The sequence below is a fragment of the Mytilus edulis genome, chromosome 9, assembly GCF_963676685.1.
Source record: "Mytilus edulis chromosome 9, xbMytEdul2.2, whole genome shotgun sequence".
Classification (NCBI taxonomy): Eukaryota; Metazoa; Mollusca; class Bivalvia; order Mytilida; family Mytilidae; genus Mytilus; species Mytilus edulis.
The window spans coordinates 66727695-66755505 of record NC_092352.1 but is presented as its reverse complement, the minus strand read 5'-3'; the positions used below and the strand labels follow the sequence as shown (position 1 = coordinate 66755505).

Here is a 27811-nt window from a genome sequence, read left to right as displayed (position 1 = left end):
TAAGTGTGTGTTTTATCTTATATGGTTACAGCTTATGCAATTTCAGAATGATTGAGGGGGTACAGAACAACTTAGGGAGTTGACTCTTTAAAATTCAGCTGAATGTTTTAGTCACATACTGCTAGTCATGAGATATCAAGATTCACAATAATAACAATTAATGTCTGTCAAACTGCTATATATCCAATAAAATTATTTCTGTAAATAGTGTAGTTCAAATTTCTTAAAGTTTTGTAAATTTTTGTCAACAGGGCAGTGTAAATATTTTATCAAAATTTTATGAAAATTAAAGAGCCAAATCTATTTTAGTCAAAAGTATTGGTTGCCACCCCCCCCCCCCCCTCTCCCCCCCCTGAAATTTATAAGTAAAATCCAAGATAAACATCTTCAAATGAAATTTTGATGAGTAATTTTTTCCCATTTACAACTTTTTATTGATCTTTTATATGTTCATGCATATGCTGATAGTATATGCCCTTTACATTATATAACATACATAATCCATTCATAATGTTCTTTACCTTTTTAACAAAGTAGTAATATGGCACTTCTACACCAAGTAATGCCTGGAACTGTTCTGGCATTGGGAAACTATCCTGTATCAATGTTCCATTCTCTGGGGTAGAGAATAACGAAACAATCATAACTTCTACCTAAAATAGAAAAAATAAACCTCTGTATTCAGCTGTCTTAGGTCTAATCCATCAAAACGAATATAAGAGGTCATGAGAGAATTTAATTTTTGCCAATGGGTAATTAGCCATTAACAGTTGTATGTGTACTGTACATTCTTTTATTTTCGTGGGTACTTATCTTCTTGGATTGAAGAAAACTTACATATTCGTAGACTTTTGATTTTGTGGTTTTCAAAATTCTGCTTTTAATCTTACAGCAAAATTTGTATTCGCTTTACATTTAAATTCCTGATTTTTCTTTACCCACGAAATCTACAAGTATTGCTTTCAGCGAATAATAGTGAATCCACAGTTGTTTGATTTATGCCAAACTCATAAAGAAAGTATGTTGGGTGTGGGTAACTTCTGTTATTTCGTTGTAGGTTCATCATTTTTATATACATGGATAACTTTCAGAGAGTACCATTATGTCTACTTGTCTGGTTCCCTTTACACTGTTTAAAATGACAGGTATTCAGGTCATTTTCCCATCATGCATTACCAACATTATGACTTACAGGTCCTTCATCCATTGATTTGGACAGTGAGTGAGTCTTCTTTTCTTCTTTCTCCTTCTTTTCAAAAGCACTAGCCAGTACAGTAGCCTGACATATAATTAATTTTGGTTCTGTATGATCCCAGTGATGAGATGTAGGAGTTCTACCTGCTATATCTTTAGCAGCTTGAGTTTTCCCTCTGAAATAAAGTAGAGAAAATATATTGTTACAATTAAAACCAGTATGATTTTAAAAATTAAATACAAAACATTATATTCAACTGCATCTATTCGAATTTGAGTTTCTGCACTGTTTATAAGTAATGATAAATTCAAATCATCACACATCTATCTCTACTCCAGAAATTTAAATTGATAAGTTTGGCTTGATAAGGTTCTATTCATATTTCACAACAACTGCATCTATAAAAATTTGAGTTTCTGCACTGTTTATAAGTAAGGATAAATTCAAATCATCACACATCTATCTCTACTTCAGAAATTTAAATTGATAAGTTTGGCTTGATAAGGTTCTATTCACATTTCACAACAACTGCATCTATAAAAATTTGAGTTTCTGCACTGTTTACGAGTAAAGATAAATTCAAATCATCACACAGTCTTTGTGCCAAGGCCAATTTCTCTACTTGTGTAATTTATATCAATGTTAGTTTGGCTTGATAAGATTCTAATCACATTCACAATAAAAAAAATTATATGTTCCAACACTATTTTGTCAATTAAGTATATATTTTTTTAGTATTCCATTTTAAAAACCTTACACCATCCTAAATATGTTTAATCACTTGCATATCTAGCAGTCTTTGAAATCTAAATCACATCTGAAGGGGGTAACAACATTCATTGTGCAGAATTTTTTTTTTAAAGGACTAAACTTAAGCATCTTATGTTGTTGTGTAAAGTCATACTGCCTTTAAATATACCAAAGAAATATCTTGTTGTGTTGTGTTACTGTGGATTCATTATTATTCGTTGGATACCAATCTTCGTGGATTTCGTGGGTAGAGGTGAACCACGAATTTAAATGTTCAACAAACTGCAAATTTTCAGTTGGTTTGAATGTAGACTTTGGCAAAACCACAAAACCAAATATCCACGAAAAGACAGGAATTCCCAAATCCATGAAAATTGGTACCCACGAAAATAAATGAATCCACAGTATATATTTTTCCAAATGTGTAATACGGCTTTGTTTAGATTTGTTTAGATTTGTTTTTAATTCTATTCATCATCAAGGTGTTTGCCTTAACTAGTCACTAGTTTTAGTTCATTTATATATAATTAGGAGGTTAGTATGACGTCCATTTCCACTGAACTAGTACACATTTTTGTTTCAGGCCAGCTGAAGTCCCCCTTCCAGTGGGATTTTCTGGGAGTGTTGAAGACCTATTGGTGACTCTCAGCTGTTTTTGAACTGAGCTCTTTGGTCAGGTTGTCATCTCTTTGACACATTCCCCATTTCCATTCTCTATTTTATTTCTAATAATAGCATATAAAACAAAGTATTGATTTATATTATGTTTAAATCATGATATTGACACAAAGTGCCAAAATATCCCTACACCAAAATATACTGATTTATAGAATCATATTCTTTTATTGATAAGTTTAATTGTGTAGGTAATAAAGGAGGGTTACAGGAATCAGTTAGCTGTAGTTAATGTTAACAAAAGTAACAAAAAAGGCAAAATTCATTGTTGGCATTGTAGAAGGCAATTCTTATATAATATCTGTGTAGGTCTATAAATTTATAGTCAAGCATGGATCTACCTTTCAGCATCATTAGTATCAACCTCTAAACCCTCTATCTGTTCCGGAGGATAATCATCCTGTTCCCCTCTACCAGACTCAAAGTTAAAGAAAGTCACTGTATCTGTCTCTACATCCCAGAAATATAACTTGGGATCCACATGGCCATCATGCTAAAAAACATTTTTTAAGTGATATTTATTATTATAAATTAATTGTTAAAGAAACTTGATTATTTGCACATAACATGCATTTCAGGTTAACTTTCAACAGGTACAGATACACTAGTAAGGGCATACAATATTGAAATTCAAAAACACATTTACATAAACTGAAACATAAAAACCTATCAAATTATTGTATGCAATAACTGCTGCTATATAAGGCCTTGGCTCATATCTTAAAAAAAAATATTATCAACAAGATTTGAAAAGTACTGTATATTCAGAAATTATTGCATGCATTTATTATTTCGATTTTGTCATTTTAGTCTACGGTATTTCAGAAATTTAAATAGCCAAAAAATCCTCATCACCAGTCCTTTTCCTTTCATATTTTGTACATATATGAAGAGACTCTTACCATTCTGACCATAAGACTGACTTTTGTACCATTACAGTTACATTTACATGAGACAATACCACCAAATCCTGGTATCACTTCACTAAGGTTCTTAGGCTGACTGTGAGCTTTGGCTTCCCTGTAATCAGACAAATAGGTGTGAGGACAATTATATATAAACTTTAATTCAGTTATTGATTGTAATCAAGGAAACAGGAAATAAAGTCATCATAGAGGAAAATATTGGTAGCTTGGTGTTTCATGCAGAAGCCATAAATACAACTTCTAAAGGTTTCTGTTTTATCATGTTGGCTCCAACATGTTGAAATCAGACCTGCATTATTGGGGTTTTTGGCAGGCAACCCTGGGCCCTGAAGTCATCTTTAAAAAAAGATGTTTTATTAGATTAAAAGTAACAAGGTGGTCTTAAGCAATTTATAACAGGACCATCCTGACCATTTAACATATGTACCCGACTGGAGTTTCATCCAGCCAGAGTTCAAACACACAACATTCCTATATATTGCTACAAGACTATAATGATTGGGCAAATATTTTCAAAAAATTAACAAGATATCTTTGACTTTACAGCATAATCACTGGGAAAATGATAAAAGAACATTTAATTTGTGCCAATACATTTAAAAGAATTTTAAACTTTAGTTTAGGTTAGAAAGTTTATTATCTAGTTTATAAATGATCTAACATTAAACTTATACATTCTACATGAATCGTTCAGGCAACATTTCATAAAGACAAAAAAATTTGAATACTGTCCAAAACATAAAAGATAGTAAACAGAAGTGAACTTTGGTGTAAATAGTAACCATGGCAATGTAACTTTACCTTCTAGAGAGATCATAAACTCTAACAATTCCATTACTTGTAGCTATAACCAGATAGTTGGCACATACATCTATACTGGCAGGCTGTCCTTCTACTTCATTGAAATTCAATACTTGTTTTACGGTTCCCTACAAAACGAAAAAAATAATTTATTATGAAACTAACTTAAGTTAGTTTTTTATTTCTGATTTGCAGAATAAGTGTGAATATAAAACAAATTATCTCGACAAGTCTTAATATTATAGAATGTTATTCAAAGCCTTTAAAAATAGCGCTCTGTTTTAAGTTGGTCAACATACTGTCTGGCAAATAATACATTGTAATATAGGACAATTAACCTACTTTTGTTATTGCAACTTTAAATTTTCAAGAAATATTTTCAATAAAAAATTAAAAGATAATTTTTTACAATATTTTTTTAGGAAATAATGCAAAATATTGAAAATTATAAGCAATGTGTATAAGTTTCTTAATATTTGGTTGGGGTAAACTAAAAGTTATAGAATGGAAACCAATTAAGGGATGTAAAGACGAACGTACAGAGGGATGGATGTACTGACGGACAAGGGTAAATCTTAATGCCCCTTTGTTACAGATATTTTACCTGATGTGTTCTGACTTGTACTTTCCCTGGTTCTATGCAATACACATTTTGTTCATATAAGCAAACCTCCATAGCTTCAGTTGTAAATGTTCCTGTAAGATTAATTTTCAAAGACTAAATGTAAAACTTGTAACATATAACTGGACTGGAATAAGGACTGTTTAACTTTTAATCCTTATTAACCCAGTCATAATATTCAAAATTATTGATAGTAGAAAGCAATCACAGTTTTGTTCAGATATTTTTTTCTTCTTTTCATATAATGCATTTTACAAAACCTTACTGTAATTGAAGCAAGACACATCTTTTCCAATTGATTCCAATCGATAATTTGTATACAGGTTTTTACGCACCATTATTAATTTAATAAAAATTAACAACTGATATATCATACAACAACCAGGTGCTCCGCAGGGCGCAGCTTTATACGACCGCAGAGGTCGAATCCTGAACAGTTGGGGCAAGTATGGACAAAACATTCAAGCGTGATACAGCTCTGAATTTGGATTGTGATCAAATTTTTGACATTACATGGTTTTTTTTTATACAAAACAAATGTCAAGATTTTACAAAACAATTAAAGATTTCTTCTTCAAACTTTTTAAATCTAAAATTAAATAGTTGACACAGCATAGGTTTCTGACACAGAATGAATGTGGTCTAATGAACTTAAAAGGTTTTTTTTGCCTTTGAGCAATTCACTATGCTGTTGAATATTAATCCTCTCAAAAAAATGTTTGAAGAAATTTTCTTTTTATTTATGAAATCTGAAATGAGAAAAATTTAAACCCCCCCCCCCCCCCCCCCCCCCCCCTTTTTTTTCACATCCCCGCTTCCCTTTTTCCAAAACTGATATCAATTCAAATTTCTAATGGAGTTTGCAACAATAACTACTCTTTTAAATACATCATAAAATATTAAAATGTAAAATAAAGTGCTTGTTATCACTGAATGGTAAAGATTGGTTGGTAGTAAAAGTAATTATACATTGTTTATTGTATAAAACAATAAAAAAAACTTCATCAGCAACATTTTATATTGGAAAATTTCCAATGAAGTTATTTACATAAAGTTATTGGCAAATAAAAATAGAAAATGACATCATAGTCATGTCTGGCAAATGTCCAACATACATTATCTAAAAACATTTTAGATAAGATAAGGAAAAAAAGCTTCATCAGCAACATTTTATATTGGCAAATTTCCAATGAAGTTATTTACATAAAGTTATTGGCAAATAAAAATAGAAAATTACTTCATAGTCATGTCTGGCAAATTTCCAACATATATTATCAACTACTATTCTATACAAAGAAAGATAACTCCAATTGAAAATTAATTGCTATTGCATAATATTGTGCAATTAGATATTTCTTGCTATTGTGCAATACTGTGCAATTGAAAATTTCTTGCTATTGCACAATACTTGATATGGAATCCTGATTTGGACCAACTTGAAAACTGGGCCCATAATCAAAAATCAAAGTACATATTTAGATAAAGCATATAAAAAAAGCCCAAGAATTTATTTTTTGTTAAAATCAAACTTAGATTAATTTTGGACCCTTTGGACCTTAATGTAGACCAATTTGAAAACTGGACCAAAAATTAAGAATCTACATACACAGTTAGATTTGGCATATCAAAGAACCCTAATTATTCAATTTTTGATGAAAACAAACAAAGTTTAATTTTGGACCCCCATTTGGACTAACTTGAAAACTAGGCCAATAATTAAAAAACTAAGTACATTTTTAAATTCAGCATATCAAAGAACCCCTAGGATTCAATTTTTGTTAAAATCAAACTAAGTTTAATTTTGGACCCTTTGGACCTTAATGTAGACCAATTTGAAAACGGGACCAAAAATTAAGAATCTACATACATAGTTAGATTCGGCATATCAAAGAACCCCAATTATTCAACTTTTGATGAAATCACACAAAGTTCAATTTTGGACCCTTTGGGCCCCTTATTCCTAAACTGTTAGGACCAAAACTCCCAAAATCAAACCCAACCTTCCTTTTATGGTCATAAACCTTGTGTTTAAATTTCATAGATTTCTATTTACTAATACTAATGTTATGGTGCAAAAACCAAAAATAATGCTTATTTGGGCCCCTTTTTGGCCCCTAATTCATAAACTGTTGTGACCTCAACTCCAAAAATCAATCCCAACCTTCCTTTTGTGGTCATAAACCTTGTGTTAAAGTTTCATTGATTTCTATTTACTTATACTAAAGTTATTGTGCGAAAACCAAGAATAATGCTTATTTGGGCCCTTTTTTGGCCCTTAATTCCTAAACTGTTGGAACCAAAACTCCCAAAATCAATCACAACCTTCCTTTTGTGGTCATAAACCTTGTGTCAAAATTTCATAGATTTCTTTTCACTTAAACTAAAGTTATAGTGCGAAAACCAAGAAAATGCTTATTTGGGCCCTTTTTGGCCCCTAATTCCTAAAATATTGGGACCAAAACTCCCAAAATCAATCCCAACCTTCCTTTTGTGGTCATAAACCTTGTGTTAAAATTTCATAGATTTCCATTCACTTTTACTAAAGTTAGAGTGCGAAAACTAAAAGTATTCGGACGACGACGACGCCAACGTGATAGCAATATACGACGAAAATTTTTTAAAATTTTGCGGTCGTATAAAAAATGAATACCTGCAGCCTTTATCGATGCTTTATCTTGAGCATAGTCATAGGTAATGACTCTTCTGCCATTCCACAAAGCCAAGGCATCCTAAAGAGAAAACAAATTTTATAGAACAAACCATATATTTAAGAATTGAATGCTTCTTTTTGTAACTTCATTGGGGAGAAAAACCTTGACCAAAGTAAATTTTGTATGAAACACTTTTACAACCCTATGAAGTTACTAAAAGAAGTATTCAATACTTATAATTACATTTTTTAGCTAGGATCATGTAAACACAATTCTTATCAAGTTTTTATTAAATTACCCATGCACTTTATTGTGGATGATATGATAAATTTTATTGTGTAAAAAAGTTGGTTAAGGAATAACGTGAGATTGCAGTTAGCCAATCAGAATAACATATTATAATGAAATATACATCTAATGTAACAAGTGTAACTGTGATCTACTGCTCACTGATAATACCCCAGCCGCAAGTGGATAATGTCAATAGTGTAAAAAAATTGTTAGTGTTCGGTAAACAGCAAGTTGTCAAGTGATGAATCTGAAAATGCATCACACAGTATAGCTAACTTATATAAACCCTGAAACCAAATTTCAGAAATCCTGGCATTGTAGTTCCTGAGAAAAATGCGATGAAAATTTTCATGGGACAGACAAACTGACAGACTGATGGATGGACGGACAGACAGAGGTAAAACAGTATACCCCCCTTTTTCAAAGCGGGGATATAATTATATATATATATTATATCTATTTTGTAATACAGTAAAGTGTATGCAGTTGAGTTATTTTCTGAAAGTGTTAACGTTTCCAATGAGGATTTATAATTTTGATTCCAACAAGAAAATAATTGACAGCTGTGGTGGTATAAAACTGCCTCATTCAAAAAAGGTTGTCCTCTTTTTTTCTTTCTTTAGTAGGATAACCATGGATAAATATTCCTTGCATATGTCAAATCCCTAGTACAGTAAGATAGTTAAAAGCTAACGCTATTTCAGATTTAAATAGAATGGCCTGGTGGGCAAATAATAATAAAAATTAAAAACTTGAATCCTAAATTTGTAAACATTACATGTATGCATTTATCTTGCATTTTTAAAGACATTTAAACGACTACAATAATAAATGCAAGTAAAAACTTGTAAAGGAGTAGGTCCGGTAAGGGCAGATTATGGTCTCAAATTTCAGGTTCATCTAACGAGAGATTTTGGACACCTTTTAAACACTAAAGTGTCTATTTCAAGTGATTTGATTAGTTTTTGTGAAAGATTTTAACTGATTTAGTCATTAAAAACGCTCCATTCAAGCTAAAATATGAAATATCTATCAAATATATATGCAAAAAAACGTCACTTTTCAAATGTTTTTTGTCAAAAATGAAAGTGGACGCATCCGTGTTCATCCTCAAACTTTATATATGTTATGTATAATCATCAAATACAACTTACATTTCAATATTATGAATGAACACGAATGCAGCCACTTTCATTTAAGACTGAAACTGTCTAAAATTTAACCAAAACGCTAAAATTGTGAAGATTTCAGTAATTTAGCATGACCTATTAGGGACGACATCAAAAGATCGATGTAGGATAAAAAACTTAAATCAAATAGTTTGGGGGTGGGGGGGGTTAAAATTCTGCAAGTTTTGTATATCTAAAATCGATTTTTACATATATCCCTATTGGTAAATCAATTTTTCCAAAATTAAGTTAAGAGGGGGGTGTGGGGGTCAGTGAAAAAACTATGTGAATAAAGTTTTTTATCCTACATTGAACTTTTGATGTCGTCCCTAATGATGCTAGTACCCAATATATGTACATTGTATTGTCAAAAAGAGACTATATTTATGCAGCAGAAGCGTGCATTCTACATTCCAATAAATAGCTAACAGATTACAATTTCACAATTTTGTAAAACTGCTATATTTTGGGGCCAAAAAGTGGTCTTACTGAACCTACTCCTTTCCAGCATTCTATTTGTTCAAATTCATGGCCTAAAGTTGCTACCTCTCATAAAAACTCATTTTCACTTCATTAGGAACTAATTTGATTACCTTTGTTGTGTAGATGCCTTTGACCTGTATTTCTGTTTTTAGATCATGGTGCTGTCCTGTAGCAAACATCTCTACAGACAGAGAACTAGGACCATATTGTACAACAGCCGTCTGAAATAAAACATAGTTCAGAATACAGAAAGCTTTACAAAATTTGATAACATATACATGATATAAGAAAACGAAAGATACAAATATATTATAAATCAATCAACATCTATTGTTTTTCTCTATATTTATCATAACTATGAAGTTTACTTTCACTAAATGTTCAAAACCATTGTATAAATATATGATGTATTTAGACTCATGCATATACATAAGTTTTTTCATGCATTTAAAATAACATAAACTGTTATCACAGAGATATGTCTCCCTTTTTTGTAATTTCGATAATGCAAATGTTGAAATAAAAAATAGCAACACTTTAACATGTAAGTTTAGCAAATATTCAAAGTCAATGTACTGTGACTGAAGGTTCATGGCTAAACAATCTCCATGGAAATGAGATGTGCCAATGCTAATACAACTGCATACCAAATACCATATCATAAGTAGTTCTCTTTAAACAAACCTAAACACAAACTAATACATGTAAACTAAGCAAAATTTCAAAGTCAATAAACCATAACTGAGAAGGGGGTAAAAAAATTCCATGGTAATGAGATGTGCCAATGTTAATACAACTGCATACCAAGTATCATTGACCTACCACTACTGGTTCCCCATAAACTGACCTAATCACAAACTAATACATTAAAACTAAGCAAAAATATCAAGTCAATAGACCATGAATGAGGAGGTGGGGCCTAATAATCTCCATGGAAATGAGATATGCTGATGCTTATACAACTGCATACTAATTATCATTACTTTACCACTAGTGGTTCCCCATAAACTGATCTAATCAGAAACTAATATATTAAAACTAAGCAAAAGTTTCAAAGTCAATAGACCATAACTGAGGGTCAAATAATCTCCATGGTAATGAAATGTGCCAATTCTTATACAACTGCATACCAAATATCTTTGACTTACCACTAGTGGTTCACCATAAACTAGACCTAATCACAAAATAATACATTGTTGACGCCGCCGCCCCCGCCGAAAAACAGTATACCTATGTCTCACTTTTTGACTCCGTTAAGCGAGACAAAAAAAAACACTAATAAGAAAGAATAAGGAAAAAGTAAGGAAAATAAAAGGAGTAACAAAATTTCCTGAAACAAATGTTACTTTTGATGAAGAAAGATAACTCTTACCTGATCTTTATAGCCAGAACTCATTGTATGTTCACTCAACATAAATACATTGGCTATTGTGTTCACTGCTAGAAGGTTCTTGCTGGATCCCCACTGAAACATCATAAAGGAAGTTAGAACAACCCAGTCAATTTGAAAATATATGCGTGTGTTATTTGGAAATCAAGACTTTAAGATTTGAGCCTACCCGAAGAGGTAAATAACAAAAACACCTCTTTTATACAATCATGAATTAAGTGTTCACAAAAATTACTGGCATATTAAAGTATACTCCTGGTACCTTTGATAACTATTTACAGGATATAAAGTATACAATTTTTACCAAGACCTGAAATATCTTAGTTCTTTAGAAATTATACATAGCACATAATAAGGGTACTGTGGTACTCTTATCAAATGTTTCTGACTGGTTACTTTATATTGAAGCCCAGCATTATAGATATTTACTAATTTTATTATAATTGTAAATATCTTAGCAAAATATTTTTCAAAAATACAGTTTTTTTAAATCTAGCAAACTTTAATAAGATGTCATTACATTCCAACTATGTCACTGAACAAATATTTAATCTTTGATTTTGTTTACCTCTACTTGTCTAATAGAACCTTCCACAGTTGCTGGAGCCTGTAACTTCCACTTTTGTTCCCCCTCAACTTTCTTTCCACCAATAGGTGGTGACCATTTCCATAAGGCTATATCACCCATATTAGTACCTCCAGCCAGCATTCCTATAATTACAAGTGCATTTGATTCAATTGAGACTATTTTCTGACTATAGGACTAGATTAATGTAAAAACTTTATCAATTGAAACTATGCACATATGAGCAATACATATATATATATATGAGTAATGCCTTTGATTTTGTAGAAATTGTGTTTGTAAATAAGTTACTATTAATATCTCATTATGAATAATGCCAGATGTTCTTTAAACTTCATAGCCCATGTGTTCTGCTGTTTCTACATCAAATATTTGTAGGAACTTAGGGTAGGGATACCCTCTCTGTGTGTAAAATGCATTTATCTTAAAAGCATTTTTTGGGGTTATTTTAGCTTATTTTCAATTTCTTAGTTTTTATTTTATAGTTTCTTATCATTTTTTTTCTTCTCTTGACTGATGCTTAATTTCTTAATGTATTCAACATCTTTTCCAAAAGTGTACATACAACAAGAACGATTACTTATATGAATTTAAATTACAGTAAAATCAAAAAAATGTTTTTTACACAAAAAATATATACAACGCACCCTTCTCCTGACTATATGAAATACACATAACATTTTCGTTTGGATCATAGCTGTTGTGTCCATCTAATGATAAGATATAATTATCTTCATTATCTAAATCCCACATTCTGAAAAAGATATTGTAATACTCATTTAACTAATGGAATTTAAAATGATTTGCTTATTCAATACTATTCAAAAACTTAATAACAATAAACAATAAGTATTTATCATGAAGTATCAGGCTCTAATACTTTGGTACTAAGTTCTTCATTTCATTAGTAGCTTTCAGAAAATATCAATATTTTAACCTTTGATTAATGGAAAATCCTTTGATATGATTTATACTGCAAATGTGCTATTTGTGCAATCAAATTGCATTGACCATATTCATTAGTGATATATACAATCAGAGACCGTATATTGCCTTCTTTATGAAGTTGACATTGCCTTTCCTTAAGTGTTTTTTTATGATGTCAAAAAGAATACAGGTTCTCTGATTTGTTCTTCCTCCAATTCAAATACAAAATAGATGGGTTTTTTTACCTTAAATATTTCATTTTGAACAGTTGTAAACGTTATAGTATAAAGTGAATAAGCATACATAATATAGAAATCTAAATTTTTATTATAACTGTAAAGAGGATTATCTATTTCCTTTTTTTAAGGACAGATATTGGTTTATTTAATAAACCTACCTGACTGCTCCTTCACCAGTAGCTGTTGCCAGTATGCCTTTCCCAGCCCATATAACTGTTGGATTATCTCCCTTGCCAGACATCTTTACCTAAAAGACAAATCTAATCCAGTCAATTTTACATTACAAAAAGATACTAGCAAAGCCATAATTTTGGAACAGGAATATCAAGGAGTTTATATAATTGATTCATAATTGCAAAACTTAACTAAAATAGCTTACTTATGGTTTAATAATTATTGTTGTATATTTGTAATGATTCAGCTATCAAATTAAATGACCATGATGACAGTCAGATGTGAAATATATTGGATATTGTAAACGATATGAACATGATGAATGACTTCATTTTAACACATTTTACAAGTTTACATATTGTAGGGGAAAATGCTCTAATATTTAAGAATTTTCGTTAATTTTCTCTACTGATATGGGGAGTACAAAAAACATGTAAAATATGAAAATCCTTGTTGAATATTTTTATAAAAGTTAATTCAAATGTAATTTCTTCATTTTATAACAACTACATCATACTTTAAGTATTTCTTTTGCATCCCCTTCTGGTAGAATGGCATGTTGTGTTAGAATCAGATTCTCTGTAACAGTGATTAACACATTCTTCTCTTCATAAAACAAAAGTTTTAATATAGGCCCATCAGCTGTGAATATCTGTGTACACTGTCCAGATTCTCCAACAAAATAAACACCACCTAAAAAATACATAAGTTTTAAATATCACTGTCTTCATTTCTGACAAGATATAAAAACTACAAAATAATTTGGAAATACAAAGGGGACAATCAAAATTACTGGCAAAAAAAAGATGTTAGATGAAAAGATAAGAAGTCCAAATAACACTAAAGACAGAGTAACAGGAAACCCCACCAACCATTTAAATTAACAATGCAATGCAATGGGATAATATCATTTTTAAATCTGCTGATAAAATTCAGATTTCTTGTTTTATGTCATCATGGTCATAAGGCATGAAGACATTCTTTTACTGTTCAGAAATCTATTTAATAATTTTTTACACGTTACAAGTAAAAATTATCACCTAATTGGGTTATACAACTGATGCTTATTCTTTTTTCTTTCACCAAAAGGGGGAAGGTTTCACTATAATCATGATAATTGTAATATTTAAACAAATGATGTTATATTACCTGAAGCACCACCTAAGTAGAATGTCATGCTTTCTGAAGAACCAAAAGGAGAGCCTCCCATTTTAATACTATTACTTTTTCCACTCTTCTTCCAGTTGAACATATCTAAAGCACTCTCATCACCACTGACTGCAGCCTTGGCTAGCTGACTTATATCTCTGTAAAATCAAATAAATACATTTGGAATAAATTCCTCATTTTAGGTTATAACAAATAATATTAAAACAAACATTAAAATAGCATAATGTATACAATTTTCATTTATATCTTCTCTTTATTCAACATTTTTAAATTTCTTTCATTTTTATGAAAAGTCTTACAGAATTTTTTTTGTTGGTTATTTTAATTATTTTGTAATGTAAATTCTCCCAGTCTTACTTTCTATTTTTTCCCCAAAATTATGAGAAAGATTTAGTGTTAACAATGCCTGATGAAGAATTATTGCAATTATGGTAATGTAAGCAGGAAGGGAAACAGTATGAGAATCTCACAAAATACCTACAAACACTTGACAAACTAAAGCATAAGAACAGGTAAGCCGTAGATATGCCATATGTTTAGACAGAATTGTTAACTATGAATATACATGTATAGCATGGCCATGAACAAAAGAACCAATTACTTCTTATAATGTAAATAATCTAATCACAAACCAAGTATAAATTATCAAAAAAAGTTATGGTGTGATGTAAATGTTACTTACGTGGCTGGATCTTGTGGTGGTATTGGTTTACATAAGATCTTGTTTAATGGTTCCTGAACATGATGTTGGTGGAGAGGATTCTGTTGTAATCTACCTTTACTGTCAGCTTTCCATACCATAACTACTCCTGACTATAAACAGATAATATATCAAGCTCAATATTCATTACCTATAAATGTCAAAGCCACATATTTTCTACCTTTAGCTTTACTATGATTTTGAACAAGCTCTGATAAATTTGAAAGTGTCTCCTCCATATGAAGTACATGTACAAAAAATAAAAATATAATTTTGCCTACTTACCTACATACATAACCATACTAGTTTGGCAGTTTCAAAGCATTTAAATGCAATTGTATTCTCTACAAATGCTCTAGGGGCCATTTCAATAAAATTAAGAAAGAAAAAAAGAAGGCTATTACATCAGTTTGCTTCCATGCACTTCATAACATAAAAGGAAATGAGTCAACATTTTAAAACCAATAGCCTAGAAATTTCGGCTAGGTAAGATAAAAAGCGGCCGTTTTGTAATGTAAAAATTCTGTTACGATCATACTACACTCTTTTACATCCATACCTTATCTCCAGAAGTCAACCGGGTACCATTACTGCTCCATTCCAACACAGTAATTGGGGTTTTGTGTAGAGGTAATCCCTCAAACAATTCTCCATCTACACTATTCCAAATAAGTAGTTCTCCATTATCCCAGCCAACTGCTATAATCTTTTTGTTAGGATGCCATGCACTGGATGTGGCTTGACAACTTCTCTGAAGGGCAACATTAAGTAACTGTTCTCCCTGATTTGAGAAAAAAGGAAAACAAACATGCTATAAATGACATATGTTTTTGAGAGATTTTTTTTTCTATGAAAACGATTTTGCAAAATTAATGTAACAGCTTTAATACTGAAATTATACACATGATACATCATGTACATGTATATGCTAGATGACAATAATACACTTATCTAAGTATGATAATATTTTGCACACAGGTATTTATGTATGTTATAATGTTTTCTTCTGTTGTTGTTTATGAGTTTGTCTATATGTGCAAATTAAATATTTTGCAATGTTTTTTCCTAGCAAGTCTAACTAGGAAATCTGAAGACATGTAATGAAAACTTGTCACATCACATCAATATTGGTGACGAACACAAAGAAGTCTTGTTTAGGGGCCAGTTGTAGCCTGCCTCTAGTTGCAGATTTTCTTGCAATGTTGATGACCCATTGGTAATTATTCAATTTTAATTTTATGATTTACCTCTTCCATATACAGATGGACAGCACCCCCTGAGGCATCACTGTAAGTATTGACAGCCAGATGAGGAGAACCACTAAACCATGATACATCAGTATTGATCCCCTGAGCATCAGTCTTTAACCGATGGTCAAAATAAACAGCCATTCTTGTTTTCTAATCTTTCTAACTCTGCAAAATAAACATTTTGCATAATACATTGTAATATTTGTGTATATGTAATATGTTTCCTGCTTATTGAAGTAAATATATAGATCATCATTATACATGTTATAGTGGCACTGTGATTAAGGTTCATGGTACATGTATAAGCAAAATTACTCAAGTATATATTGTAAAAGAAGTACAATGTACATGATGTGACATGAGAAGTCCCCATTCACATGCACTTGTCTCAGAAATAAAATTACCTTAATATAATACAACTTACTTTGAAGGTAAAAAAATCATAAAACTTTGAAGGAAAAAGGTTTTTGGATGACTGATGCAATGGCCTCCTCTATATACATGATATAATTACCCCTATCTTACCAAAGTGTCACAGGGCTTATATACATTTGCACATCATGTACATGTACATGATATATGACAGCAAAAGACAAAACATGAAAAATGTCAATCATTTGGAAAAAACAATCTTTTTTTTCATTTTATGTATGTATATGAAGCAGTTTTTTGGATTGACCTTTATAAAAAAAAATCTTTAGTCACAAAAGCCGAATGTTTGAAAGCCAAAGATGTATAAGAACCAAAATAGTTGGAGAGCTATATGACCATGATGTCAGACCCATATTGAATAAAGACATACAATTATGTGGTAATAGGTAAATGTGCTAATGTACAATGATGTAAGTTTTTGATATTCTCAGTGTTCATCCAACTAAAGCATTGCAAGTCAATAAAGATCTACCAAAATTATTTTTTCTCTAATTTTTGTGCTCTTTTCACATTTCCTGACTGGTGTGAGAAAAATATTTCTCCTCACTAGTGAAAAATCTGTTCTCAACAAATGATTGGTTAAAATTTAATTGTGACGTTAAATTTTCATGTTTTCTTCTGAACTTTCTTATTGTGACGTCATGAATAAGGTGACCATGCCGGAAGACATCACATCAAAACTTGAAAAGTACACAATTTTCCTCAAATCTTTGAAAAGGAAGAATAAAAATCATTAGAGAAACAGATTCCACCACTGTAACTCGTGTATTACGATATTTCTCCACTCTCAACACTCAGTCATTTGTCAGTCAACAGTCAAATTTTAACATGTTTAATTATTTAAAAAGCTCGCGCTTTAACTATTAATACTTTACTGTCTTGAGTGGAGAAATATCGCAATACACTTGTTACAGTTGTGGAATCTATATGACTCTCTCAGGACTTATCATCACACATAGCTTTGAACATTGATGAATGAAATCAAAGATAATTGTCTGGTAAAAATGTTGTAAGCACATTTAAAGCTTCTTTTTGATAGAGAAGGGACAATTCTGTTGACAACAGGGACCAGCTAGTGTTAACAGGATGTGGCCTACGCATGGTATTGTAGAGGTTCATGAAATGGCGCATCCAGACTAAAAAACATGCACCCAGGACACTTATACCTGCAATTGATTTAGTTAAGCCTTCCTATTGATATTTTATAGTTTTTTTTTCTTTCTATGTTCATGATGTTGTGATGTTTTACTATTGTTTCAGAAAAGGGAGGTGGTTTGGTACCATTAAAACATTTAATCCCGTTGCAAATGTTTGAACCTGTCCTAAGTTAAGAATCTGATGTACAGTAGTTGTCATCTGATTATGAAGTTCATACGTGTTTCACATTTGTATAGAGATTAGACAGAGGTTTTCTCCGTTTGAATGGTTTTACACTATAGTCGCTGTCATGTAAAATTGGCACCATGTTTTTTTGTAAAAAAAAATTTAAATATCAGCCGCGTCTACTCAAGATGATGTTTTTCATTTAGCGGAAGTAAAATCCTGTCCAAATATCCACTACTGTCCTTCCTTTTATTGTGTTTGCACTGTATAATCCTGAGCTTCACATTTTTCAAGTTTATTTACTTAGTAAAACCACCATCTTGGTTTCTGTGAGGATATTATTCCATAACATTCTTTACTCTCGGGTAATATCATTGTCATTGATGATACAATTTCCCACGCTTTTTACGTAAAGATGCAAAAGACCAGAGAGACACAAGAAAATGGAGAGCATATGGAACACCACGGCAACACTTCCGGTAATAACAATGTCGGATTCCACCATACAAAATAATCTTGGATTATATGAAGTTCAGGATTATACAGTGCAAACACAATAAAAGGTGAACAGTAGTGGATATTTGGAGAGGATGTTTCTTCCTCTAATTGAAAAACATGATCTTTAGTAAACACGGTCAATATTCAAGAAAAATTTGACAAAAAACATGGTGCCAATTTTATGTGACGGCGACTATAGTAATTTTCGGGGACCTTTATAGCTTGCTGTTCGGGTTTCAAAGCCAAGTCTTTGTGATGAAGGGTAACAAGACAAATCGGCACCCAGACAAATCGGCACCCAAGTCCGAAGACATTTCGGCATCCATTTTGGACATTTCGGTATCCGCACAAATCGGCACCAAGACAATCCGGCACCTCGTTTTTAAAAATAAATTTATTATCAAAAATTAAAGAATTGTTGCATAGATATTATAATTTGTATATAAAATATGAATTACAAAAAGAATAATCATCATTTAATTAAGCTCTTAAAGATTATGTACGAATAAACATAATTTAATTAAATCATAATTGATTGTTAGATATGTTGTTGATAGTTGTTGTTTGAATAAACATTATTAAATTGAATCATAATTATATCATAATTAATTGTAGTTATGCATCAATCAGTATGTTATGTTTAAATCTAACAATTCCTCAATAGAGATCAAAAGTGTATAGCTTGTGTTTGCAGCTTGTGTTCTCGTTTGATCCTTACATCTGGTAAGACAACACAATACTTGAAAACAATATTTTATTGTTTTAATATTAAAAGCCTTAAACATAACAGCGTGTGCAAGCCACAATGAGTAAATACCTAGAAAGGTATATAAAGGTCAACACTTCTGGGATGCTCTTTCTAACACAATGTCAGACGACAGTTGTATACAGTGCCAAAATGTTGTGCGCCCTAGACAAGAAGCTTTGCAATGTGATGGGTGTCAAAAGTGGCAACATAGAACATGCAACAGTGGTAAGTGGCTTTTAAATATTTTTTAATTATTATAGATTATCATAACTGAAATTCTCCTTGCATACTTTTCATTTCCATACTACTGTAGCCAATCTCTGATAGAGCTAAATGCATTTGTACTTAAGGGAGTAAAGGGAATCCTGCCAAAAAATAGTAATATTAGAAATACCCTTATAAATGCAATTAAAACCCATTATCCATATTCTAACCTGCTTGACTCTAGCTTTAACTTTAAAAAAAACTGTTCTAGATCCCAATAGAAATATAAAACAATCGATGAAATAGAAAAAAATAAGGTCCACAATCATTATGGTCATTTATCTAGATACATTGTATGTATAATATATTCTTATGATGTATTATTAATATTAACCGGACTTGTTTGTAACACCTTTTTCGAGTATTGTATGTGTTTTGTCACTTTTGTATATTGTGTTTGCAATTTACATGTATCCCTCAGTGTGTCACTTTTTGCATTAAACTGATAAAGTATAATATATTATATAGTTCCTGTGTATTGACAGTTATCTATTGCCACGAGCCAGAACTAGCTAATTAACATATAATAACTAATTGGATTAGTAGCCAGATAATTGAATTAACCTGATTGGGAATGTTTAACTGATAGGTAATTTTTAACTTTGAATATATTACATATAACGATATGAAATAAAGTACAATTTACAATATATATATATAAAATATGTAGTTTGATTGACGAAGATTTTGTGTTTTAGGTGTTCCAAGAGATCAGTACAGACAGGCTGTGAAAGACCATGCTCAGCTAGAGTGGAAGTGTGTCACATGTACTGAGGTAAAACTTTTCTCATAAAAATTACAAATATATTTTTTTTAACATTATATTTTTATCAACATAAACATCAACATAAACATCAACCAAACAATGTTAGATCTGTAACTTTGCTTTTGCATATAATTACTTATTACAACGTTCATAAGTATTAGTATTAATTTAATATTCAAATTTATTTGATTCCATATATAAAAATGAAGATGTGGTATTATTGCCAATGAGACATCTATCCACAAAAGACCAAAATGACACAAACATTAACAACTATAGGTAACCGTACGGCCTTCAACAATGAACAAAGCCCATACCGCATAGTCAGCTATAAAAGGCCCCGATAAGACAATGTAAAACAATTCAAACGAGAAAACTAGCGGCCTTATTTAGGTAAAAAATGACTTGGTACAGGCACATACATAAATAATGTGTTAAATATATGATTATATAAATTTATGTTACGATATTCTGATTTTCAATTCATATTTATAATTAATTCATGTACAAGTATTCAATGATGTGTTTTATTGCAGATTATTGATGAAGACCCTTCGATAGTTATAGACCGTTCATTTGACATCCCTGAGCAAGTACAAGAAGATTCCATAGCAGATGAGTCTATAGGTGACATCCCAGAAGATGACCCAACAGTCCACTACCAAACCATTGAAGAAGGCAGCAACCGGGGCAAACGTAAACTGTGCGACTCAGACGGCTTCAACTACACAGTTAAGGTATATATTTATTTATATTATTAAATTATGAAACATCAGATAATTTTAACATAAAATTAAATGTGGAAGTGAGGTATGGTTACCAATGAGACACTATAGGCCAAATAGCATAACAACTTTGGGTCATTTTACGGCCTTCAACAATTAACATATCCTATACTGCATAGTCGGCTATAAGAGATTAGCACCAAATCACACATTTATACAATATCAAAATTTTATACAATAGAAAATTAATATAAAACACAGCAAGTATAATTTTTATTGGATATATACACATTTATATATAGTCGGCTGTAAGAGAGTATCTGCTATTATTAACTTTTACAATTATAAAAAAGACCTATATATTTTTATTTTTGATTGCAGAAACAGAAGAATGACCACATCCTCTGGCGCTGCACCAAGCGTAACAAGACCATCAACTGCCCTGCTACTGTTATTCAAGATGGTGACAACTTCAAACCCGGTATGAAAGAGCATGTCCACCCAGCAGAACCAGGGTCTGTGATAGCTGTCATGATAAAGAAAGAGGTATGTTTGTTATCTATACATATTAATGAAATTGATTCCATCAAGAACGCTCAATAAGATTTGTAAGCGGACAGCTGTATAACTTTTTTTCAAAAGACCGAAACAACAGCTAGATGCCTTTTTTGTATTGTTCTTTTGTAATTGATTATGTTTTATTGCCTTAGTTGTTATCGTCTCTCTCACGCATGAAATTAGAATATACACGTTTATATATCCGGGTGCTTAAGTTAGTGTCTGAAGGCAAGCTCCAAAGGTACCAGCGCAAACAGAGTAGACAGACCCAGGGCCGTCTTTTTGCTTTGTGGGACGAGTATTGCAACAACAGCATCTCCGCGTCTAGACTCCTTAAGGAGTGTGCCAGTGTTTACGGACCACCACCAAAGTGACTTTGAGTGTTAAGACTTATAGTGCTTGTCTATATGTTATGTTATGATTTCAGTATTTAACCTTTGTGTTCATACCTATAGTATGCTTTTGACCTAGTTTATCATGTTTATTACAACCATGAACCATGCTTTTAGTGCTTCATTTTGTGCTGTGTATTATGTGTTGTATTGTTAAAAATGTTTTGTTTGTCGGTTAAAAATATACTTTGCAGACTCTAAATACAGCTTATTTATTATTATTTATTATTATTTATTATTTATTACATTTATTACATGTATGCATAAACTGTTGAATATAATATATAATAGATATAATAAATAAATATTATTAATATTCTACATGTGTTTTATTGATTTTGGATACAATGGTAACAGAATTATGGATTACATTAAAACTAGTACATGCACATTCCAAGTACATGTGTGGTGAAATCTATAAAGTCAGAAAAAAGAATTCACACAAATAATACACCTATCAAAACGACTAAGCTGCAGTACAGTCCTGTGCACAAACAAATAACTAAAAGGAATATACCACTTAATAAGATACATATTCAAAGATTTGTCTGGGTGCCGAACAAATAACTAAAAGGAATAAACCACTTAATAAGATACATATTCAAAGAAACAATGTCCAATATTGACAATAATGTTATAAATAGTGCAGGAGACAAATAAATAACACTCAAACATAATTTTTGGTTCACTATATATAGATCAAAGATAAATAATTTATAAGGTGCCGATTTGTCTATGTGAGGTGCCGATTTGTCTAAGTGCCGATTTGTCTGGGTGCCGATTTGTCTTTCACGGGTGCCGATTTGTCTTTGGTAGGTGCCGATTTGTCCGGGTACCGATTTGTCTGGGTGCCGAACTGTCTAGAATTCGTGATGAAGGCCATACGGTATCACCATTTTCAAACACAAGTCCAAAGAAGCAGCAAAATTGATATATTTTGTATAAACTGAACACATATATCATCATTTTATAGCAAAAGTTTCATTGCACTATCAGGTCATGGAGACTAAAATGATAAATTAAATTTTAGTAAAATATTTTCTTCTGACGGTTGAACTCACCATCAGTCAGAGCTCAGACATAAATAAGTCTGAATCTGCTTTTGACTCATAGAGGTCTAAATTTTTTAGTTTTAGGATTTTTCTCCCTTTAATGCAAGACAAAATACGACCTTAATAAGTCAATATTGTTAAGCAAGAAATAATTGACCAGAATCAAAAAGTTGCAAATATCGACTCCTACAAGCATTGACAAGTCGATAAGTTATCAAAATTGGTTAACTTCAAGACCCACGCATATTTATAAAAAGGTCATGCATCGAAATCAAATAATGACAACATTAAAAGACAATGCTTTGTCTTCTAAAGAAAAATATGAATGAGAGTCTAAAAAATCGGAGATAATGTTAATTAACCATACAATGCAACCACCTGGAACCACACTTAATGCGGTAAAACATCTGTGTTTAGTAAGGATGTTCAATTAGATAATTAAATATAGATAGCTCAAGTCCTTGAGAACTCTCAGACGGGTTTTTGCTGTCACAGGTGGTGTACTTTGGCCACCAAGTAAAATTATAGTTAAGTTTTTTAATCACAATAAATAGACCTAAACAAGTCTGTCATTTTCTGACTAAGATAAGTCTAAAATTGAAAACACATTTTTATAATAAATACATGTTTCAACTTCTTTAAGTCAAAAACAAAAATCGACTTGTTTATGTCTGAGCTCTGCCTGAGTGCTCTGACTGATGATCATTGTTTTGTGACCATGGCCAAAAATGACGAGTCCCTGGACTTAAAAAAAATCCTAAGTGAGAACCCTAAGTACCTTGACCTATAATGGTTTACTTTTATTAATTGCTACTTGGATGGAGTGTTGTCTCATTGTTTTTTTTTACCACTCCAAAAATGGTAGAAAATGGAAAAAATAAACTTTTGTCATTCAAAATGTATCTTGTTCCACTTGTAAAGTACTAAAGATCGTTCTGTCTTTTGTACCATGCCCATTCTGTTGTTGAAAACATTTGTTATCAAAAGCCTACAAAAATTTAATCGAGAAAATTTTGCAAATGCTAACATGTAACGAAGAATTTCGTCCCCCCTTTTTTTTGCGACATGTTTACACAATATTTTGATCAGATTCGGCGGATTTAAAATTATAAAAACCAGTGAAAATGTAGACTCATATGTAGATCTTTAAAGTTTTTGAGGCTGATCGTATACAATCATACAAGAAAGATGTTGTTTCCCTGGATACTGTGATGCTATTTCATAGGAAATTCAACTATGTGCTCCATTTTGAAAAATATTTCAGCAATGCATTGTGGGACTTGTTAAAAAGCGTAAACAAATCTAAACAAACTTTTTTCTATTCAAATAAAACTATAAAAATTCGTAAATTATTTGAAATTTGATGTTTTTTTGTGTTATTAGCAATAATTTTCTTAAAATAACAAATAATGATAAAAAAATTCTTCTGTATCCCGAATTTTATACTGATACCGGATCACATAACAAGCATTAGCTTTCTGAAAAACCTTATCTAAGACGGTATATATATATATATTCAGTCCATTCGGTTATTCCTTCAACATAAACGTTCAATGATCGAAAAAGGTGAAATCAAAATATTTATAGCTTAAGTTCTTGAATATGTAACGAGCTGCATATATTTGACAAAAGGGATCTAAACGGTTACTCCAAATCTATCTAGATACAGCCGCCGGTCACATTTGCCGGGAAGTGTATCGTGAACCTTAGTTTTTGATACTTTCTAAATTCATCAACAGACAATTATTTTAAAGACAATTGCGTTATAAATCATGTCAGTACCGAAAAATCGAGTACTGTGATTTTGATACATTTGGGAACTATATATATAGCTGACTGTCAATAATTTGGATCTCAGTGATGGTAACTAAGAAAAAAGGGAGGAAAGAGGGGGGGGGGGGGTTCCTACACAGGGAATATTTGTATCTAATAAACTCTAAATTAGAAAGTTTAAATTTAATTAAAAGAGGAAAAAAAACAAATGTAAGGCATATTGTGAATGGTCTTTCTTCCTTTCTCCCGTGAGGAAATCTCGCATCATTTAAAAAAAAATGTCGAATTTTCAGTACACCCATGCTAATTTTTTTCATTTCTAATGGAAATTTCAGTTGTAATGGTTTAAATGAAAGCTTGTCGGATTTGTGATTCAGAACATTAATAATAAACACACCTTACATCTATTTTGATAAGATTAAACTGCATTTAAGACCGATTTCGGGGGTATTTGTGTGCGTACATTGTCAGAAAAACACATTTGAAATGATTTTTTTGCGATTTTCTGATCGCATTGATATCTGCAAAAGGGACTTTTTAAGATCGTTAAATATTACTCTAACGAAAAATTGTAGCTTCTTTATCATTGTATGTAACATATTATCTACAAACTAAATTGAATCAGCTTACAGGAGGTTCATGTCTTTCCTGTTACCGCTACTTAAATCAGCCGTTAAATTATTCTCCCTATGAATATTGAATCAGTCAGTGTTGATCTCAAAAGTGCAAAGTAATCTTTACATTTAAAACGCCTCGTTTCTTGAACGACATTGTAGAGAAAAGAAATTTCAAGACATTAAGTGAAAAAAATAGAGCGTACTTTTTTTCATGTCAATGCTGTTACCACCAATTTTGATTAATTACACCAACAGTATACTTGTAAAAAGTGCAATAACGTGCTGGAAATCAAATTCACAATACAAAAACATAATCACTTCACCAAAGGGAGTAATTATTTCACAACAGCAATCAAAAACAAAGAAATTTGTCTATCCTGTTACTATGGTTGCTATGGTTACAGTAACAGGATAGACAATTGTAGACAAACACGGCGTTAATTTTTTTATCTTAATATATAGGTGCAAAACGAATGAAATATTTCGTTGTTTGAACTCATCTTAAGGTTATAACGTCTTAATATTCCCAATTAAGCATTCGCAGGTGCAATACTGTTATCGGTAACAGGATAGACAAAAACTGAAGGTAACAGGATAGACTTTTGTATAGTGATATATCAGAAACGTACGTTCCTGTTACCATCGAAATACATCTACATCTACATCTACATCTACGACATAGCGGAGCTATGTCGTCACTTGAAAAGGGTACTTCGACCCATCACTCAAGTATAGTTTTAACTTTTGACGTCCTCCAACATGACAATAAACTTCTATATTTACAAACAATGGTTCCAAAATTGTGCTAAAAATTTATATACAGGTGCAGGTTAAAAACATTTTCTACCAGTATCGACTGTCTGTGTTGCTAGCATCTACAGAGGAGCTTGGTGAGTTTGGTCTTGAATTCCTCACTGCTCACGATCTCTAATAGTTCATCTGGTAGTTTATTCCAGTCTCTGATGGTCCTAGGGAAAAAGCTGTATTTGTAGATATCTTTGTTTGGCCTGATTTGTACATATCTTTTAGTGTTCGGTTGGTGGAGTCTCGACGTTCTTCTTGGTTTTATAATGTGCGTTGGAATAGGTATAGCAACTCTTTCATGGATGGCTTTATGAAAGAGTGTTATACGTGCTACTTTTCTTCTTATTTCTAGTGGTGTTAGATTTAATTCTTCTAGAAGAGTTGTTACTGTTCCAGGCTCCCTTGAATAATTGCTTTTGATAAAGCGTGCTGCACGGCGTTGGACCATCTCAATCTGATAAATATGTTTTTGTAGGTGAGGGTCCCATGCGCTGCAAGCGTATTCAAGGTGCGGTCGGACAAGGACAAGATAGGCTTGTTTTTTAACTGCCTCTGGACATGATCCAACATTTCTTCGTATGAAGCCTAGTGCTTTATTTCCTTTGGTGACAACTTTGTTAACTTGTTTGTCCCATGACATGGTGTTGGTGAGTTCAGCTCCTAGGTATGGGTTTGATGCAACTGATTCCAGGATATGACCATTGATGTTGTAGTTGAAGTTGATGGTTTTCCTTTTTTTGGTTATTGTAAGGACATAGCATTTTGAAGGATTGAATATCATTTGCCAAATTTTTGTCCATTTTACCATTTTGTCGAGATCTTCTTGTAGATGTTTGCAGTCATCCTTTGACGAGATTGCTAGGTAGAGTAGGCTATCATCTGCAAACAGGCGAATTTTTGATGTTATGTCATTCCCGATGTCGTTTATGTATAGGAGAAACAGCAATGGTCCTAACACTGTTCCCTATGGTACGCCAGATGTTACTTTAGCAGTACTTGATCTTTCTCCTTCCAGTGTGACTTGTTGTTCTCTTTGTGTCAGCCAAGCTTCTAACCATGCAAGTATGTTTCCATCGATACCATATGATGCTAGTTTCTTCAACAATCGCTGGTGTGGTACTGTGTCGAATGCTTTACTAAAGTCTAATATTAGCATATCTACCTGTTGGTTATTGTCCAGATTTCTGGTTATATCCTCTGCTGTTATGACTAGTTGTGACTCACACGATCTTTTGCTTCTGAAGCCATGCTGGAAGTCCACAAGTATATTATACTTCTCAAGATGGTTCATTATGTGTTTAAATATAATATGTTCCATTATTTTACATGGAACTGATGTCAAGGATACTGGTCGATAGTTGACTGGTTGACTCTTATCCCCTTTCTTGAATAGTGCGATGACATTTGCAATAAGCCAGTCTTGTGGTACGCTTTGATCTTTTAATGTTTTGGTGAAGATTAACTGTAAGTATGGTGATATTGACTCTGCACACTCTTTCAATATTCTGCACGATATATTGTCTGGACCATTTGCCTTGCTTGGGTTCACTCCCTTTAATAGTTTGATTAACCCTTCTGTACTAATGTGTAGACTTGGTATTTTTGATGTTTCATTTTCAGTTATCTTAGGGAAGCTTTGAAAGTCTTCAATCGTGAACACTGATTGAAATTGTGCATTAAGTGCTTCTGCTTTTCCTTTGCTGTTGTCTAATATTTCTCCATTAACTTTGAGTGTTGATACTCCCACTGTTTCTCTCTTTTTAGATTTGATGTATTTCCAGTATTTTTTCCCTATTCTGTATTGGTCTTGTGTGTTTGTTGAAGCTTCTGATGTTGATGGACTTACTTCTAACATATCAA

At 31.8% G+C, this 27811-nt stretch overlaps 3 protein-coding genes across 3 annotated transcripts in view; 1 reads left to right on the top strand and 2 right to left on the bottom strand.

Moving 5' to 3' along the window:
- The window catches only part of LOC139488835 (intraflagellar transport protein 140 homolog), a 50180-nt gene extending 26148 nt beyond the window's left edge, over positions 1-24032 (bottom strand). The window contains exons 1-18 of the mRNA XM_071274778.1: positions 23939-24032; positions 15997-16164; positions 15309-15530; positions 14732-14862; positions 14029-14186; positions 13397-13572; positions 12864-12952; positions 12187-12293; positions 11522-11664; positions 10936-11028; positions 9674-9784; positions 7620-7698; positions 4952-5043; positions 4348-4475; positions 3523-3640; positions 2962-3113; positions 1193-1370; positions 522-653 (exon numbers count right to left, since the gene is read on the bottom strand). Coding sequence (XP_071130879.1) covers positions 522-653; positions 1193-1370; positions 2962-3113; positions 3523-3640; positions 4348-4475; positions 4952-5043; positions 7620-7698; positions 9674-9784; positions 10936-11028; positions 11522-11664; positions 12187-12293; positions 12864-12952; positions 13397-13572; positions 14029-14186; positions 14732-14862; positions 15309-15530; positions 15997-16140 — 2253 coding nt within the window. The 5' untranslated portion in view covers positions 16141-16164; positions 23939-24032. The remainder of the gene's footprint in view (positions 1-521; positions 654-1192; positions 1371-2961; positions 3114-3522; positions 3641-4347; positions 4476-4951; positions 5044-7619; positions 7699-9673; positions 9785-10935; positions 11029-11521; positions 11665-12186; positions 12294-12863; positions 12953-13396; positions 13573-14028; positions 14187-14731; positions 14863-15308; positions 15531-15996; positions 16165-23938) is intronic.
- LOC139490114 (uncharacterized) lies at positions 18935-21687 on the top strand. Its single transcript, XM_071276965.1, has 5 exons — positions 18935-19225; positions 19963-20039; positions 20567-20767; positions 21137-21301; positions 21466-21687. The coding sequence occupies exons 1-5, from the start codon at positions 19120-19122 to the stop codon at positions 21685-21687; spliced, it is 771 nt and encodes a 256-aa protein (XP_071133066.1). The 5' UTR covers positions 18935-19119.
- Positions 24033-26015: 1983 nt separating the features above from the next.
- Positions 26016-26759, bottom strand: LOC139490113 (uncharacterized). Its single transcript, XM_071276964.1, has one exon. It carries the CDS (start codon positions 26757-26759, stop codon positions 26016-26018), a length of 744 nt encoding a protein of 247 aa, XP_071133065.1.
- Positions 26760-27811: the final 1052 nt, after the last annotated feature.